This window comes from Eubalaena glacialis, chromosome 3 (genome assembly GCF_028564815.1).
Source record: "Eubalaena glacialis isolate mEubGla1 chromosome 3, mEubGla1.1.hap2.+ XY, whole genome shotgun sequence".
NCBI lineage: Eukaryota > Metazoa > Chordata > Mammalia > Artiodactyla > Balaenidae > Eubalaena > Eubalaena glacialis.
The window spans coordinates 181,047,160-181,064,927 of NC_083718.1; the positions used below are offsets into that span (position 1 = coordinate 181,047,160).

Here is a 17,768-nt window from a genome sequence, read left to right on the forward strand (position 1 = left end):
ACAGAAACTCCAAAGAAGCAACCTAGAAGGAAATCTCATTTGCTCAGTCCTCTTTCCCTATATTAAAAAAAAATGTTTGTATAGATTATTTATATAAAATGTAGTGTGTGACAACTATCATTTTCAGAAAGACATTCTTTAAAAAAAAAAAAAGCCCAAATAATCACCATACTGCTTTAAGGCTACTGTTATATGTGCTTTTAAATCCTTCCATGTAAATTCCACTGAAAAATTTGGAGAGCTGTGACAGGGGAGGGGGCCGCGGGGGTAGGAGGGGGGAGGTTAATCCGGGTTTAACGCTGCGATGCCGTCTTAGGACCAGGGTTAGCCTGATTGCGTTATCTCTTCCCAACATTTGAGACGCCCATATTTCACCCAGCCAAATAGCTCGGAGAGCAGCGCAGATGGCTGCCGTGGTCGCGCCTCAGGAAAATGTGTTATTAATATCTAAATAACTTCCCAATACTGTCTGGTAAATCTCCCCTCCACCATTCCAAATGATGAATTCGTTTGAAGTCTTCCCCCAGCCTCATCTTTTCAATGTCCCTCTCTCTTCTCTCTTCTTAGCCAGGCTTATTTCAAACTGGTAAATATCTAATTCCTTTAACGGCTGTGCCGTGCACACGAGTCTTTTAGACGCCTGGAAACAGCCGGTGTGTGGCAGTGCGTGCCCGGAGGTGAACAGAAAACCCGCATGCCCTCGCAGCGGGGGACCCCACCCTGTTTAGAAATGCGTTTGGGAGACTGGGGCTGCGCGGGAACCTCAATCTGGGAGCTGAGCCCTTCCTTTGCGCGCCCCGGACACCCTCTCCTGGTCCCCCGCGGAGTCCCAAAGGCATCCCCCCTCCCTAACGCGCAGCTCTTCCGCGGCTCCGATCTCCGAGACCCCACCCGCAGCCCTCCGAAGGCGTCCCTCGCTCTCTGGGGCGGATAATTACCCTCCGCTCGCCTGTTCTCCCTTGTTTAAAGTTTGTTTTCTAAATGTCTTCTATTAGATTATGTTCGTTCATTCCCCCTCCAACCTTATCTCCTTCTGTCTCTTCTCTCCTTGCCCGTCACACTCGATTTAGGCACGAGTTTATCTGGCAAACAGTTTGCCGACTTTGTTTATTTACCGCGGGTTCTGGGGCTGCGAGCGCGCGCGCGCCAGTGTTCGCCTTTGTAATAGTTATCTCATTGTTGTTCTTCGTTAGTCCCAGCTCCCTCCACCCGCTTTCTCTCTTCTTCGGTTGGGGGGATGGAGGAAAGAAAGGGGGAGTCTTGTCAGCCCAGTGTGGGTTCGCCCCCTCGCCCGGAGCCCCCTCCCCCGGGATATCTGCCTCAGACCCCCGCACCCCTCCTCTCCGCTCACCCCATCCCCCCACCACCCCGGCGCGGCGGAGCCCTCAGCCCCTCCCTCTCCCCCTCTGGTCTCACTGAATATCCACCGCCGAGCTCTGCCTAAAGCCGGGGAATTGCCTGACACCCTCCCATCTTCCTCCGAGCCCCCATTATGCGAAGCTGATCCCACTCCGAACAGCCTCAAATCCCGCCTGGACTCTGTTTGATTAGATTGCCAACCCGGGGTAATCCTTTGATTTGGTGGAGTGTCAATTACCTTTCTGTAAACACACATTTACAGAGGAGGGAACTTGTTGGGATAAATCAATGCAGATTGTTTCTTGATAAATGGACTATCTTCGACCCCTCCCTCGCTCCCTCTTCCAAGGCCCCTCTCCCTGGAGGCCCCTCCCCTCCCCTCTCCCGTTCTCGCCCAGCCAGTAAACAATGCCCCTTCCAGGTGTGAAGCCGAAAAAACGGTGTGGGCTGAGGGGAGCCGTGCCCCCCTTCCCCTATTCATTCGCTCCCCCGGAGCCTAATTAAATTTGGCAGGTCCTTGTACACACAATCAAAACAGCTTCCTCCAGTGTAGCAAACGACCGAAAACCGCATTAGCAGCTATCGCAGCTCTGCCAAATTAAATTGTTTCCCACCTCCTTTTACAAGTGTCTAAAACCGACACTTCGGGCTCTCCCCTCCTTTCCGATCCTTCTCCGTCATTTCTCACTCCACACCTGTAAGTTTGCTGCTTTAAAAACAAATTAAGGAAAAATGCAAAGAAATACAAATCTGCCTTTCACGCACGCACACCCTTGGCCTCCACCTCAGATGGTCTTTCAGAGCGGGAAGTCAGCATATTCCCGGATGGACTTTGACGTCGCCACTCCACCCCTCCCGAAAATGCACACTCTTCTTTTTCATCTTGTGAATTTCCACCTTATTTCATATTAATTGTGACCTGGCTGGGCTTCTACCCTACAGACCAACGTGGTCTGATCTGGTCAGTTTCAGCCTAAACTGGCGCCTTGTCAGATGCAAGAGGCATTGGTGCTCTTACTCTGTTACTGTTGTTACTGCTTTTCTAAATTATTGCTTATTTCTTCACGCTCACTCCCTCAGCTCCCACGGAGGAATGGTTTGACTCTTTGCAAACCCCTATCAAATTTCCCACAAGAGTCTCCCTGGACTCAGGTTGGGAAGATCTTTTTCTTTCCCCATCCCTCCTCAAATCCTTTACCAGTCGAGTCCCTGCCTGTCTCTCCCCTGATCCTCGGAGAAGGGGTGAGGAGGAGAGAGTCCAAGCGGATGAGGGCAAGGAACCTTTCCAGGTGTGCAGAGCATGGCCGGAGCCCTTATCCAAAGCGGTCTGAGAATTCTCACAACCAACAATCCTAATAACTCAGTCTTAACAAGGATAAGAGCAAAAAAAAAAAAAAAATATATGAACAGCCTCATGAATATCAGCCCAAGGGGAGCAGGAGTGAGCTGCTCAGAGATGAAAGTGCACAGAAATAAAAGCTCAATTTAATCTGCTTTAAAACCCTTCAACTTAACGTTTGTGCTTCAAACTCTGAGAGTGAGGACTGATTGCGGATAAATAGTTTCTTACCATGCCTGGAAGCTATTACACCCCTCTCCAACACAGTTTCCTATTCAGCAGTCCCAGTTTTCATTACGAGCTCTAATAAGTCTTAACATTATTAAATGCCAAGCGGACGATAGGAAAAAACGGACTCAGGGAGGGATCTCTCTTTAGCGCTTAAAGAGGAGAGCTCTTAAACCCCTTCTTCGGCGGCTCCCCGCCTTGAGAGAGGCAACCCCCAGAGAAGGCATTTGTCAGGAGCAAGAAGCCAAAACAAAGTTTGTGGGTGTGCACCCCTCCCCCTGCTCTGCCCAAGGGTATCTCTGCCTCTCCCCATCTGGCCCACTCAGGTGGAGGTTGGGAGGTCTTTTCACCTTTAACTTGGCCATGAAACTGACATCCAGGGCCTGGGAGAGAGATGAGAGTTTCCAGCTGGGTGGTTCACCCGGATGCCAGCCACTGGCCAAGGTACTCAAATCCGGAGCTGATACCACTTGCCCACAGATGGAAAGACAACCCTCTCTCATCCCCCCTTGTCATACTGCCCATCACACCCATCTACAATCATACTGCATATCCACACAGAATCCACGGCTCCGATCCAAAGGCCTGTGGGCAAACCGCCACACCGAGAGACATGCGCTTACACCGCCATCCAGCTCCCAGTCACAGGGCCCAACATGCCCACTGTCACTCAAAAACCATGGGGCTTTCTGGACATCAGGCCCACCGCTTTCATTTCATTTCTGCAACTCCTCTCCAGACTCAGTGCCAGTACTTTCAGCCTTCCCATCTGGAACCTCCAACCTCCTCATTAAACCCTTGGAGACTTGGAAGTTCCCGGTTCTACTGCAGGGAAAACCTCTATCCAGCGAAGTTGCCTTTCTGCTGGTTTTATAAGCCCAGATCAGCACCGGAAACCCCTGGACTCCTTTGAGCCAAAGGGATTTCCAAACCGAACTTGCTACCCTTTTCCTTTCCTTTACTTCCCTTCCCATCCCTTCCCTTCTCTTCCCTTCCCTTTCCTTCTTCCTCAGAAGAAATTTATCTATTGTGCTTCCTTACAGACTGAATTGGACATACCCCTGCCACACACACACACACACACACACACACATAAACACACACAGTGTCTCCAAATAAAACCAAACTTCCTTCGCTTCTCCTGGGGTACCTCTCAGAAGCTGTCTGCTGCGCTGTATTTCGCAGGGAAAGATTATTCAAGTTCTCTCCCCCCACCACAAGAAAAAGAAGTTCAACTAAGTCCCTTTCCAATCTGAACTGAAATAAGGAGTGGGTCTCCCCCCACCCCCCGCCCTGCCCAGGGATCCCCGGGCTCTAGGCTGCCTCAGCCGAGCCAGGGGCTTACTTGGAAGCCCCAGGCCGCCTCCCGCTGCAGCCCCGAGGCCCTCCGGCAGGCCCGCACAGCGGGGTGCCAGGCACAGCTTGCTCACTTTCTTCCCTGCCCTTTTGTCCCCGGTGGGACTGGGCTCCACTTGGGGCCCTGAATGTCAATAGCCCGCTTCTTCCCCAGCTCCAGACTGCTCCCACACTGGGCTGCCCGTACCCCCCCACCATCCTTCCCCCTCAGACCAAGCCTTCGAGGGCTGGGCCTCGCTGGGAGTTGTCTTTGGAAGCGGGCTTTGTCTGTGAAGTTCATCTTCAAGGTTGGGAGAGACTACTGAAAGCTGGAGGGAGACCTAGGCTAGGAGTTCCAGGGAGGCGAGGAGAGGAGAAACCCCTGGAAGGAAACGCAAAGGAAACTGTGCTCTTTTACAAGTTTCAGGGTTCAGAACACTCCCCCACCTTTTCCAAATCCACCATTTTTTTTTTTGCAGGTTATAGTGGCCACTGCCTTTCCTGTCTGCCTGCTGCCTCCCTGCGCCTGTGTTTGGAGGCTTAGCTTCTTTTCCCGTCAGTCTATGTGACTTTGGGTCTTCCGTTTTTCTTTCTTTACCCACGTCCCCCCTTGAAGCACACTTACCAAGTCTCAAAGAGACCTGCGAGGGGAGTGGTAATGAGGAAGCACTTTCCCTTCTCTTGAAACCTACCCCGTCAATAAACAAAAGCACAATCCCCTTTCCTGGGCGCGCAGGCGCTTGAAAGATAAATGCCTTCCCTAGTTCATCTCCAGAAAAAGCGGGGCTCAGACTCCAGACCCGCTCGGCAACCACGCTAAAAGCGGGGAGAGGGCGTGTGGAGCCTGAATCTCTCTCCCGCACTGGGATCCTCCGACCCTGGGCATCTGAGAACTCGCCCTCAACTCCTGGCCCCGCCTGCGCGTGCCCAAGACGAAAGCACCTAAAAAGTGCACCCTTCTGCCCCCTCCCCCGCTACCTCCGCGCTGTCTCGGTTCAGCCCTGGCATCACAGGACGGAGAATTAGGCGGCGGCCCACGCGGCCCTCGCTAATTTTTATTGATTGCAGCGGTCAGTCAACTGTCAGGCGGGGTTTCAAGGGACCGTTTAGAGAGCGTGTGCGGGTCTGCTTAACAAATTCATTTAGGGAGCCGCGGGGCCGGCTCCTCTTTGCTCGCCCCCCGCCCCCTTGCCCAAGTTTCCTATAAATAATAGATCGACACCGACACCGGCACTAGCAGCCAAAACGCCAGCCCCGGGGGACACACGGCCCGGAGTCTTCGCCGGAGTGCGCAGTCCGCGGCGCCCGGAGCCCTGACCCGCCGCCGGGTTCCCCGGGGACGCAGAGGTCACCTGGACCCCGCTCCGCCGCGCAACTGAGTCGCGGGCTCCGCACCCAACCCGGCCTGGGGGCGCACCGAGGGGGCGCTCTCCGCACACACCGAGAGGCTCCCGGCTGCTCCGGGGGCTGCGATTCCTCCCGCTAAAGATCTGGCCGCCAGCCCGGGTGGCGGAGGCGCCACCACTGGCCCGCACCCTGGTGAGCGGGGCGACGCGGGGTCGGGCGTCGCCGGCCCCGGGACGGCTCCCTACCTTTGTCGCCCAAGATGCCGTCGATGCTGTGCTTGGCTTTCTTCTCGCCGTCGTCCTCCTTCTTGTCCGCTTCGTCGTCCTCCTCCTTCTTCCCGAACTTGATTCTGAGCACGCGGCTAATCGAACTCACTAAACCTCAGAAATTCAAAGGCAAAAGAGCGAGTATAAGTCGTTGGGGCCGCGGAGCGGGGCCGCCTGGGGCCCTGGGAGAAGTAGCAGAGCCCATTTCCCCCCTAAATACACTCAGGAGGATTCGCACCCATTCCCCACCCCCCCACCCCGCCGTTGAACATTTACACCTACTGGGAGGCACAAGTACAGTCACTCACGTAGAGACTCACACCTGGGGCAGTCACACGGTGGCAAGGCGGTGGCAGAGGAACCCACCTAGTGCATTCCTATCACATCCTTGCACACACTTGTGCTTTCCACTGTCACGTACCCTAGATGCACTCACACCCACACCCACCTCCCCAGGACCTCCCTGGAGGCCCCCCAGCCCCCGATGCTGTAGTCCCCACACTCAGGTGTGCATCCCAGCCCTGCACACTTGAATGCTCAGGTACACACACAGACACCTGGGGCCACTTTCTCCCACACAGGCAGCAAGATTCAGGGCCTCCACATTTGGGACCCACTGGTGGCTGGTGGCAGCAACAGAATAGAAATGGTGACTTGGAGAAAGAGATCCAGGGAGATCAGAATCTACCCTCCTAGGACGGACTCATCTCTCTAGGCCACTTCTCTGAGAAGGCACCAAGGGAGCTTCCCTTACCACCCAACTTTATAGGATAACTTTTTCCCCATTTCCCTCCCCCTTCCCTTCCTCCCTCCCTCCCTCCCTTCCTTCCTTCCTTCCTCCTCTCTCCCTCTCTTCCTCCCTTCCTTCCTCTCTTCCTTCCTCTCTCCCGTCCTTCTCCCTTTCTTTCTTCCTTCTCCTCCTCTCTCCTTCTTTCCTAACTTTTCTTTCCTTCTTCCCTCTTCCCATCTTCCTTTCAATTCTGATTCTCTCCTGTGCCCTCACCCTCTTTGCGCTCTGGTTCTTTTCCTTCTCACTTTTCTCTGAGTTCCCTGTCATCCATCATCCCCCCCTCCTCTCCCACCTCCAGCCCCACACGACCTGAGCCCTGGCCAGACTGCGGGCAAGTTCTGCTGGCTCAGCTGCCTTCTCACCTGAGGGCACGGTGCTGCGGTCACAGTGCCCGTCCTTCAGCAGCCGGTCTCGGATCTCCCAGCTGAACATGCCTGGGTTTTCCCTCTTGTACTCCTCTATCTTTTTCTCCACATCCGGAGTCGCCACCTGCTTCAGAGGTGGAGGTGGGAGAGTAGGAGTGGAAAGATGGGGTAGGGGGAGGGAGATACTTTTAATATCAACCTCCCAAGAGCCCCAGGCCAGGCTGGTGGCTCTGGTCACCATGCCTCCATTCTGAGATTGGCTTTATCCTTTCAAGAAACCTGTTACTGGCTCCCAGGAAGGCGGCTGGGATTCGGGGATGTGGAATAGGGTAGTGATAGGTAATAAAATAGAAACCTAATTAGGACTGGGGTCCCCCCTCACTATTCCAGGCAAGACTGGGGAAAGATTTCCCGTGGTCTGGGATGGTGATAGGGGGTCTGGGCAGATGTAGGGACAGCACAGGAATGACTCATTGGCCTCTCAGGCAATCTGGACATCAGTTATCCCCATCCCTGAGAAATTCAAATAATGGAGGATGTCTGGGGGTGGGGACCCTCTTCCACTGTCCTTCCAATAGGAAGCATATAGACCCCCTCCCTGGTGCTACTGGATGACACAGGGTAGAAAGAGGGGCTACAGCCAGGATACCCCAACCACGGGAAGGCTGGCTGCCAGCTCTGCAGCAAAGACACTCACTCTGGGTTTGCTGCCGCCAATGGCCCCAGGCCGGATGGACCCGGTCTCCTGGTAGCGGCAGAGAATCTTGGAGACGCAGCCATGGGAGACGCGCAGCTGGCGGGAGATGACACAGGGCCGGATGCCATGGTGGGCCATCTCTACTATCTTGTGGCGGATGTGGTTAGGAAGGGGTCGCCCGTTGATGAAGACCCCACCAAGCTGATTGACCCGGCCTTGGCCAAGTGGGGTGGACACTGGAGAAGGAAGGGGGAGATGAGAAAAAAGAGAGGCACAGGGTGAGGATGGGGAGGAGACACTGAGTACAGCCCTTTTGACTCCAGTTTTGTTTGAGCCCCAAGACCCCTGAAAGCAGATCTCAGTTCCCCACATTTGAAGCTGTGGCAGTTCGGAGGTCAGGAAAAAAACTGTCATGAAGCCAAAGGAAGGTCTGGCAGAGATGGAGAGAGGGGTCAGGGTTGGCTGCAAGAGTCCCCACAGATGCTGTGTGTCCCCAGTCCTGCCACACTATGGGGAATGCGGACACACCTGGGGGATCTGAATGCCTCTGAGAAGGGGAGGGAGAGAGACAGAGGTGAGAGGGCAGAGCCTAGAGACTGGCGGAGCCTGGGGACTCTGGGACCAATGGTTCTCTGGACCCACAGCTTGGGCGGCAGGTCCACTTGCCTTTTATAGAGACCGATAATGGGTGAGATGTGGCCCATCTGGTCAGTTCCATGCTCTAAGTGGTCAAGTCTGATCCATTTTATTGGGGCCCAGAAGGGGTTGGTTGATTACTAGTAGTTACAGCCCTGGCTTGGGCAGCAGAATTGTCCTACCCATAAGTGAACAGCCAAAGCACAGCAGAGGGACCAGCAACAGAATGCCATTGGCTGCTGCTTCTGGGGGCACCTGGCTGTCCCTTGAGGGACTCTCCTTCCTTCCAACCCCTCTCAGAGTTCGAATTTCGTTTTGGGATGATTTGGGGACATGCCCCATTGTCGGCAAGCTTCTAATCAAATACTCATTTGGCCTCAAAAACCCATGAACTGTCCCTGCAGGTTCAGAGAGGCTAGTGCACAGATGGGCCAGAGTCCCTGGGTGTGGGTGACTTTGGGAACCAGGAAGACAGACTCGCCTGATGTGTGCTAGGGAGGGGAGAACGCCTGGGAAGCTTTAATGCAAAGTCCACACAATTTCCTCCCAGGAGGTTGGAGGACACCCGGTGCACTAATCCGGCCTCGATCCCCCCAATTTGGGGACTCGGCGGCTGCGGAGATCTGGCAGATTAGAACGATTTCACAGCCGCCCGAGTGGCGGGAGCTGACAGTATAATTGGAAGGGAGGAGGCGAGAAGAGGCTCCGTTGCGAGCTGTCCTACCGCCTCCTCCCTGGCTCTGCCGGTCCCCACACCCCTCTTCGTAAAAGTAGGTGTCTGAAGCCACCCTCGGATTTAATCAGAAACCGTGCGTCGCCAAGTCAGAGTCACTCGGTCTCCGTGGCGGGATATGCCATTAGCGCTGGAGAGCTCTCCAGCGCACAACTTTATATTCAAGAGCCTCTTTAGCGACCGGCACTCGGCTCTCCTCAGTATTCTCCGTCATGTTGGGCAAATATTGTCCTAATCCGCTGCGCGTCTTCGGCCGCCTGTTTTACTTGCATTCGCTACAGGAGAGTGCTACGGCAAATCCCCGGGCTTGTGCGCTCTCCCGCCTGCGGGGTTGCTCGCGCGCACTTGATCACGGAGCCACTCTCCTCGCCTCTGTCTAATTCAGGGACCCGCGCCGTCTAGCTGCTGTAGGGACCCCCCCCTCCCCAGATCTCAGGCTGCCTGTCCATCCTTCCCCTCCTTGCCTCCTCTCTCCTTCTTCACGCACAAGGGGCTCATATAATTATAAGAAGAGTAATTAAAAAATAAAAGTCGCACCTCTCTCTAACCACTTCTGACATCCTGGGCTACCTACCCCCAGAAGCCAAGTGATCCCTCAGTTGACAGGTTGAAGGCCTTCTATTAGTTTAAAAAGAAAACAAAACAAAAACGCAGGAAAGGTGCGCTCCCAGCCCTTGCTGGAGCCCGGAGCCGGGTCACCACCCGTCCCTTCTGCTCACCCCGGATGCTGGATATTTAAGGAAAACACATTACAAAACTAACACTTTTCCCTTGTCTGGACATTTCCCTGCCCTCTCGCCGTCTTGAGGTCTTCCCCGAGAGATTTCCAGAGTTCGGAAGCCCGAGTGGAAACTTTTGGGGGAAAATCGTTACTATTTATTGTTTCAAATTAGTTTGTTTCCAGACCCAAAAGCAGAGTCCTAGTTTAGGCATAAAATATCACACATTGTTGGTATTTCGAAATAGAAGGGTCTGGAAGACCATGCCAGGGGTGAAAAGAACAATTCAAAACAAGAGTAGAAAGCACGTAGCTGGCGAGCGCGGAGAGCCGAGAAAGTATTAGGTGGAAAGTATCTAAAGATAGTGGACAGAGTTGAAACTCACTAGGACTTGAAATTGACTAGGAGCCGAAATCTACTCGGAGTTCAGCCCCGCGGGTAAAGGCCAGAATCCTGGACCTGTGAAGCCGAGGCCGCCGGTGAGTGAAACCCACGCGAAAACGGACAAGTGTCGGTCCCAGAAACTTCCTGGGTCCGGCGCCCGGACTTGGATCCAGAAGGGAAGGGGACTCCCCCGCTGCCGCTGGCGCCGCCACCACCCCGTGAAGATCGCCACCTCTCCAAGGACCTCGAGGTCCTGGCGGAGGAGGGAAGCGAGTCAAGTCCAGACGCTCTTACCTTCCAGAGGAAATCCCGTGCGGGGATAGTTCTGCCCGGGAGCCGGCCGCATCATCCTCGGTACAGTGCCGGGAAGGGCCGCCATTCTTGCGCACGCCGGGGACGAATCCAGAGTCGGCGAAAATCGCTTCCCGTCCGCTCCCTTTACCCCTGCTGCGATCTCTTTCTTTCCTTCTTTTTTTTTTAAACCTCTTCCCCCTCCCCTCCGCAAACACTCCCTACCCCCATCCCCCCACCCCCGGCTGCGGTCGCTCGCGTCCAGAAGCTGGGGAGGGGGGTGAGGTAGGGGCGGAGGTTGGGGCGGGTGGGGGGGGGGAGGGAAGGTGGCGACAACGAAGTTCAAACAAACAAACACACCAACCCCAAGGCCTCCCCTGCCCGCTCCGCTGGGCCAGAAGTTGTGCGGGCGGATGCGCCGGGCAGGAGCGGGAGACGAGGCCGCGCCGCGGAGCGGGGCTGGGGGGGACGCGGCCGGAGTCAGGGCCCCCAGCCTCCGACTGGCGAGCGACGCGCTCTCGCGCTCCGGGCCAAAGTTTCTGAGCCGAGAGGCTGCGGAGTGGATTTCTTTTTCGAATTTATTTATATATGTATTCCCTCGCTCTCGCTCCCCTCCCTCCCTGTCCTCTCCCACTCCTCTCCACGCCTTCTTTCTCAGACCACACTCGCTACTCCCTTACACACCAGCTTTCACACCCCCGCCCCCCAGAAGACTTGGGGAGGGAAGAAGGTGCCTCTCGGGTTTCTGGGCTTGAGGGGAGGCGATAAGGGGTGACGAGGTTGGGAGGAGAAGAGGGAAAGCGAGGGGGCGAGCGATCCGCCGGGTAAGTTGTGCAAAAGTGCTCACTGGCGTACGCGGAGGAGGAGGAGGAGGCAACGAATGAGATCTGATAGGTTCGGACTTTTCTTTTATTCATGAGGAGGGAAGGGGGCCAGGGCGGAAGGCAGCCGAGGACCAATAACGAAAAGAAATCTTCAACGAATATTTTTTTCCTCTTTTCTGATCCCCAGCTCACCTCGCTTTTGGGGGAGAATTTGAACTGCCGGTTAAAACAGAGGGAGCAACGGCGGGGCGTGGGGACTGGGGGAGGGGGGAGGGAGGGAGGGGGCCAACTCAGTCCCAGTGTCTTCCTTTGACGAATGGGCCGGGTCCGCGGAGTCCCCAGCCCCCGGTCGCCCACGGCCCCGCTCTGCAGTCCGGCTGCATGGGAATGCCCGCCTCCCGTTGGTGGCTCCCTTGGATTCTCGCGTCTTCTCTAGCCTCCCAGAATCAGAGTCCGCTGTGTTTCACGTCTTCACCCTCATCTCACTCACACACTCTGAAATTTCCGCTGGTGGGGCCCACCGGGAATTGGCCTAGGTGGCTTCAAGGGAGGGGTTTATGACTTTCTCTGGGAAATAGCCTCTGAGCCCCGGTGTCCCATTCTTGCCTGGACCCCTGCAGTCTGAGAAGCTCAGAATGATGACCGGGCCTAGTGCTTAGAAAGAGGTCCGGGGAGTGTTAGGGACCCATCTCTTTATTTCCTCCCCTCCCCTCACCCATCCCCAGCCGGGATTAAACCCGCGCTCCTCTTCAGGCCCCCGGCCCACATCCAGAGCCCCTCTCCAGCAGGTAGTCCGGTGCCCTGAGGCGGAACAGCAAGTGGGTGCCCAGGATCTGGGGGTCCAGAGGGGTGGGAAGTTGGGGGGACGGGGCGGTCAGGACTTGGTACCACCCTGAGCTCCTCAATTCTGAGCTCCTCCGCTGTTGGATTGAGGGGGAGGGTGCCCCAGTTAATCGGTGGGGAGTGAGAGTGGGGTGATGGGAGGTCCTGCAGTTCTCCGCTCTCCCCCTCGCTCTCCCCGTGCCAGAGTGACCAGACGTCCCTGCCTGGGGATACCGAGTCCTGGGGGCGAAACGCCCTCCCAGCGGGGCAGGACGCCATGACTGCAGGTCTTTTGTCTCCCCCGGGAAAGAGTGTCTCCGGCCCAGCGCTGGAGGCAAAATACAATAAAATAAACCCAGCCCTCAAACTCGCCCCCAACCCCGCAGCTTGCCCCCTGCCCGCCCTCTCCCGGTGCTGGGGTCAGCCTCTTCTTGGCCTGGGAGCGCTCCTCAGGCTGGCCCCCGCGTGCCCCTCTCCCCTCCCATTTTCCTCACCTGTGACCTTTGCCCCTCTCAGCATGTGACAAACTCCCTCTTCTCCCCTCTATGCCAGTACCAGGGGCTTCTCCGGCTGGGGGTGGTGATGGAGGGGTGGGGGAGGCCTTCTGGAAATGGGGGCCTGCTGAAAAGCTGTTAAACTCACGCCCCCAGTGGCCCCAGAATTGAGGTGGGGGGAGGCCAAGTCGCTTTAGAATTGGACAGGAGGACATCCGAGTGCCTTTCCCAAACCAAGGTGCCAGGCTGCCTGAGTTATAGGGACCCTACAAGGTTTTCTGGGACACTTTCCTTTTTGGAGGTGCTACCCCACTGTATCCACTGGCCCCAAGAGAGATTGGAAGATGATATTTAAGCTCTAATGTGTACGTCTGGGGAAGATGAGTCAGCCTTGAGTCCCTTTTACATCTCATCTTGCTGGAGGGTCTGGCCTGTCTTGACCTCCAGAGGTGGCTATATATATACACAGATACACACAAACCTAAGTATGTACTATACACATACATATATACACACATATATATTGTTCATTCATTCATTCATTCATTCATCCATCAGTAATTTCTGTCTTGGCGAGTAAGAATTTAAGGCACCTCTTCTCTGTATCTGTGGGTGGAACGGGCCAGTGTGTTTGTGTGTGAATATAGGTTTTTGCCGACGTCTGTCTGTATCCAGGTGAAGGTGGGTTTGTGTGTAGGTCTGCTGTCGGCTTGTATGCCAGTTTGAGTAAGTGTGTGCTTCTAAGTGACGGTCTGTGTCTGCATTTAGGTTTTGGAGTCTCTTCCTTGTTGCCTTAGCAAAGCTCTATGCGCCCATCAAGAAGGTGTGAGCTGTGATTTGGTCCGTTCCCCGGGGTGAGAGAAGCCCTCTGGGGCGCGCCAGGAGCGGCCGCTGAAGACTCAGTCCCTCCTGGAGGACTTGGCCGCTGGCGCGGGCTCATCTGCCGAGCCCGATGGGGCTAGCGCAAAGCCGGACCCCTCGGTTCAGGGCCACCACCGATCGGCTGCTGCCGGGGACACTGGAACCCCAGGCGACCCGCGCAGGGGCCACCTAACCGTTGGCCTGGTCCCCGCCCTCCGCTGCTTCAGAAGACTCAAAGCGGCGGGTCCAGTCGCGAGGGAGACCCCCGAGCAGGCTCCCCTAAACCCCGCGCTGGCAGCACCAACCCTGCGTTTCCGCTGCTGGGGGATTCCGTGGCCTCCCGCTGGGCAGGCAGAGGGGGAGGGAAAGAGGGGTGTCTGTTGGAATGAGCTTGGCCGTTCTCGCCTGTTGGAGACCAATTTCACAAATGATTTTTGCAACAATTAAGAAGTGTGGCGGAGTGAAATGGCGATTTCACATCCAGCAGGGGAAAGGGGGGTTCACCTGGGAGCTGGGGCGGCTGCAGCTGGAGGGGGGATCTTTCCCCCTCCTCTCAGTTCCCTTCGCTAACCCCCTTGCCCCATTTCACTCCCCATAGGACGTTAATCAACTCCTAAGACCTCCAGTCGTTGCTGTAAGCGCGATGGTGTGTGTTGGGATGGACGTGGCTGGGAAAGTTTTCCCTTCAGCCCCTCACCCCAATCTCTCTCTCTCCCTGTTTCTTTCCCCCTCCCTCTCCTTCTCTCTCCCTTTCTCCGTCAGTCTGTCCCTCACACACACTTTTCTGTCCCTCTCTGTCCCCCTACAGTCAGTTTCATGGGCTCCTCCATCATTTTGTCCCCCACTGTCTCATTTCCTCCTTGCCTTTCTGAGGTCTCCCCGGCGGTTTCCTCTTCTCCGCTGCCCATTTTGTCCACCGCATCCCCCAACTCCATGGTTTCCTGAAGTATGTATGGGCCTCCCTTGCTCTCCGTGCTGTAACTCAGACCTGAATCCCTGGGGAGCCCTTTGGTCAGATGGGGTTGGACAAAGACCTTTGGGAAGGGACCCTCCTGTGTTTGGCATCTACCTCAAACTCTTGAAAGGAGATTGTCCGGGCCCAACCCAGTCTGATTCCAGCACACACACATCCCACACCCCACCACCACCCACTCCTTGCAGAAATCAGTCCGTCCCAGTGCTCTAAAGGCTTGAACCACGTCCCCTACCTCCACCTGTCCCTGTCTGGTCTGAGATCTCCCCCCACCTCTTTTTTAAGGGCCACAACAATGCTAAAAATAGGAATTCTTTCCCCAAGTTCCCAAATGGAACCCTCCAACCCCAATTAAAATGGGAGAGAAAGACATAGGCCCAAGGGTCGGGCCAAGACCCCAGGTTGACTTCAGCTGGGGAAGCTGGCCTTTCTCTGGCTGTAAATTGATGGGAAGTATGAGACCAGTAAGGGCCACCACTGGGTCTCCTTTTCCAGGCTCCCAGGTGGCCAGTGGTCCCTTCCCCCTGCCCAAGGGAGAGGACACTCCTTCTTTCAGATCCCTGTGCTATGAGCACTTTTTGAAAGCGATTACCCAATAAATCTTCCTTTAAAGAGTGATAAATCCACCTTGAAAACCAGCGGTTTTGATTTCGGCGGGGCCTTTTGCATTTTCAGAGGCTTCGGCCAAAGACATCGACAAATGGAATTATTCAGTCTTCAAATGTTTGATAATGAGAGAGGTGGGGGTGGGGAGAGAAATGGGATATCCGTGAACAAAGGCCCCTCTGGAGGCTCCCTCCAGGCGCTCCAGGTTCCGGAAGCCAGAATTCCTCAGGGCCGCATTGGAAGAGGCACCCTTGAGAAAGAACACCTTTCCCTCCCCACTCCCCAGCATCTTTTATTATTTTTTCCTCTTAAGAAGTAGCACTATTCTCAGAGTGACCTTGAAATATTTGCCCAAACCCAAATAGGAAGAAATGGAAAACTGGGATGTGTCCCTGCTTGACATTTTAATTTTCCCCAGAAAAATAGAATCGTATGCATTGGATTCCAGTTCCCAAAGTAAATAAAAACAATAACCATAATCAGGCTTCTCCCAGGCCCACTGTTCATCAGGATCTCAGGCAGCCTCCTCCTCCCCTTCTTCTTCCTGGCCCTCCATCCTCCTTTTCCTCCTCCCTTTCCTTCTCCTCCCTCCCCACCTATTCCTTTTCCTCCCTCTCTTCCTCCTTCCCCTCCCCCCCCCCCTTCTTCTTTCTCCTCCTTCTCAGGCTGGTCCTGGGAACTTCTTACCTCCTGAAATTCTGGGAGGTAAGACAGGCTGAAGCCTAGAGGTGCCAAGATGCCTCTGTCACTCACCTTGATGTGGCCGACTGCTAGGGCCTCCCCCTCATCCCCCTCCTTCCCCCCCTTCTCCTCTGCTCCTCTGGACTTCCCTCTCTTGCTAACTGCTTTTCCACTGGCTTTCAGAAATGCAGTCAAGGCCATCTTTACAGTGTGTTCCCCAATATCTGTAAAAACCTTTCCTCTGCCCATTAACCCCTCTTTCCTTTCCATTTCTGGCTTGGGCAAAGGGCCTCCCCAGGAAGAGGAGAATGCCCCTCCGATCTGGCCCCAGTGGCCTAAGGGGAAGGGAGTGGGATGGAGGTGACTGTGTATCGGAGTGTGTATGTGGGAACATGTGAGGCTGAGAGCATGTGGGTACCCATATGAGAGTGTATGAGAGCAAATGACTGTGTACATGGGCATGTGTGCGTGTTATGTGTGTGAGACGCACACGCAGATCTGAGGAGATGGATGTGTGTGTGCAACAGAAATCTCTGTTTGCTGGGTCCATTGAGGAGCCTGGGGAGGGAAATCTCCTAAGCTCCCAGCTGCCTGAACAAAAGACCAAGTGTGGATCGCACTGGGCTGCCTTCTCCGGCCCCTTTAGATCATTTCTCCAAGTTCAATTGCACCGAGTCCAGTGTTAATGGGTTGTGGACTGCGCCCTCAGACAATTACCTTATCACAGCTGAGCATCTATGGAACCGGCAAAGCATTTTCATTAAACAAATCAAAAAGGGGTGGCGGCTCCCAGCTCCGGCTGGCCCAGAGCTCGTGGCTGTGCACACATTCCAGGGAAGCCCACAAGCCCAGGCGAACTTTCCTTCCAGGCCCCCAGGCTTTTGGGGGGTAGAGTGGGACTGGAATGAGGGTGAAAAGATCAAACACTGCCGGGTTCCCACCTCAGATGGGCTTGCTGCTAAGGGGAAGCTGATGGGATTGGGTTCCTTTGGTCCCTAGGGCTCCTCTGTCCTCCTCTCCTTGGGAAGCCCCCTCCTCCATCATGGCCTACTCAGTGAGGAGGGGTCTTTCTTCTCCTGGATGCAGGAGCACTTGTTCTGTGTATTCACTGCTGTCACCTAGTTTCCCTAGTAGATGTTCAATAAATATTCATTGGATGAATGGATGAATGAATGAAAGAATGAATGATTCTAGCTCAAGCAGGATATCTGGACTTGGGAAAAGGCTGGGAGACCTAGGCTTGAATCTTATGAGGCCAGTGATTTGTAGGGATATTGAACATTTGGTGTGCCTTCTGTGTGCTAAGACTTTCTCAATCTCTTGGAGCCTGAGGAGGGTGAATAGCCATATATGCATAGAGAAAGATGCTCAAATGGATCTCAAAACATGCCAATCTGTACCATCTTGAGTAGCAGTGGTGAGCTGGGTGCAAACACCTAGGCTAATGTTTGGTCTGCAGTCGGCACTCAGTGCGTGCTGGCTCCCTTGTTTCCTGCTTCCTCTATACAGTTGGCCACTGGGTTCCTTTTGTATTTATCTCTGTAGTTCTGGGGCTGAGCTAGAACACAGAGCATGCTCGAGAAAGGGCTAAGTTGAATGATCACATTATTCTTTGACCTTGGGCACCAATGTTAATAACTAGTGTTTTTGAATGGCAACCCTGCACCAGGCATTCAGGCAAGCCCGTTTAATCTCAAAGCCACCTGGGGTGGTGGATATCAGCATCTCTGTTTTACAGAGTGGGAAACTGAGATTCAGGGACGTCCAAGGTCAAAATGAGACTGGTCCAAGGTCAAAGAGCTATCAGGTGGTAGGGAAGGGATTTTAACTTAGGCTTCCTTGACTCTAAAGCCTGCCCTATTTCCTGCTCCCGTTTCATCGCTTGCTGCCTCTGTTTCCCCTTTTTGTAAACTGGGTAATCACCAGAACTGAACACAGAGACTGGTACATGGCAGGTGCTCAGAAGGTGCTGTTGAATGAATGAATGAAGCTGAAACATCCTAACGACCATAGGATGT

The 17,768-nt window shown here is 54.7% G+C and overlaps 1 protein-coding gene across 2 annotated transcripts in view; it reads right to left on the reverse strand.

Annotated features, from left to right (window-relative positions):
• The window catches only part of PAX7 (paired box 7), a 99,354-nt gene extending 88,777 nt beyond the window's left edge, over positions 1-10,577 (reverse strand). Inside the window, exons 1-4 of one of the 2 annotated variants that reach the window (XM_061187056.1) lie at positions 10,493-10,577; positions 7,727-7,962; positions 7,027-7,156; positions 5,854-5,982 (exon numbers count right to left, since the gene is read on the reverse strand). In XM_061187056.1, coding sequence (XP_061043039.1) covers positions 5,854-5,982; positions 7,027-7,156; positions 7,727-7,962; positions 10,493-10,577 — 580 coding nt within the window. Of the gene's footprint in view, positions 1-5,853; positions 5,989-7,026; positions 7,157-7,726; positions 7,963-10,492 lie in introns of both variants that reach the window. The other variant, XM_061187055.1, reaches the window with a different exon arrangement.
• Between the last annotated feature and the right edge of the window lie 7,191 nt (positions 10,578-17,768).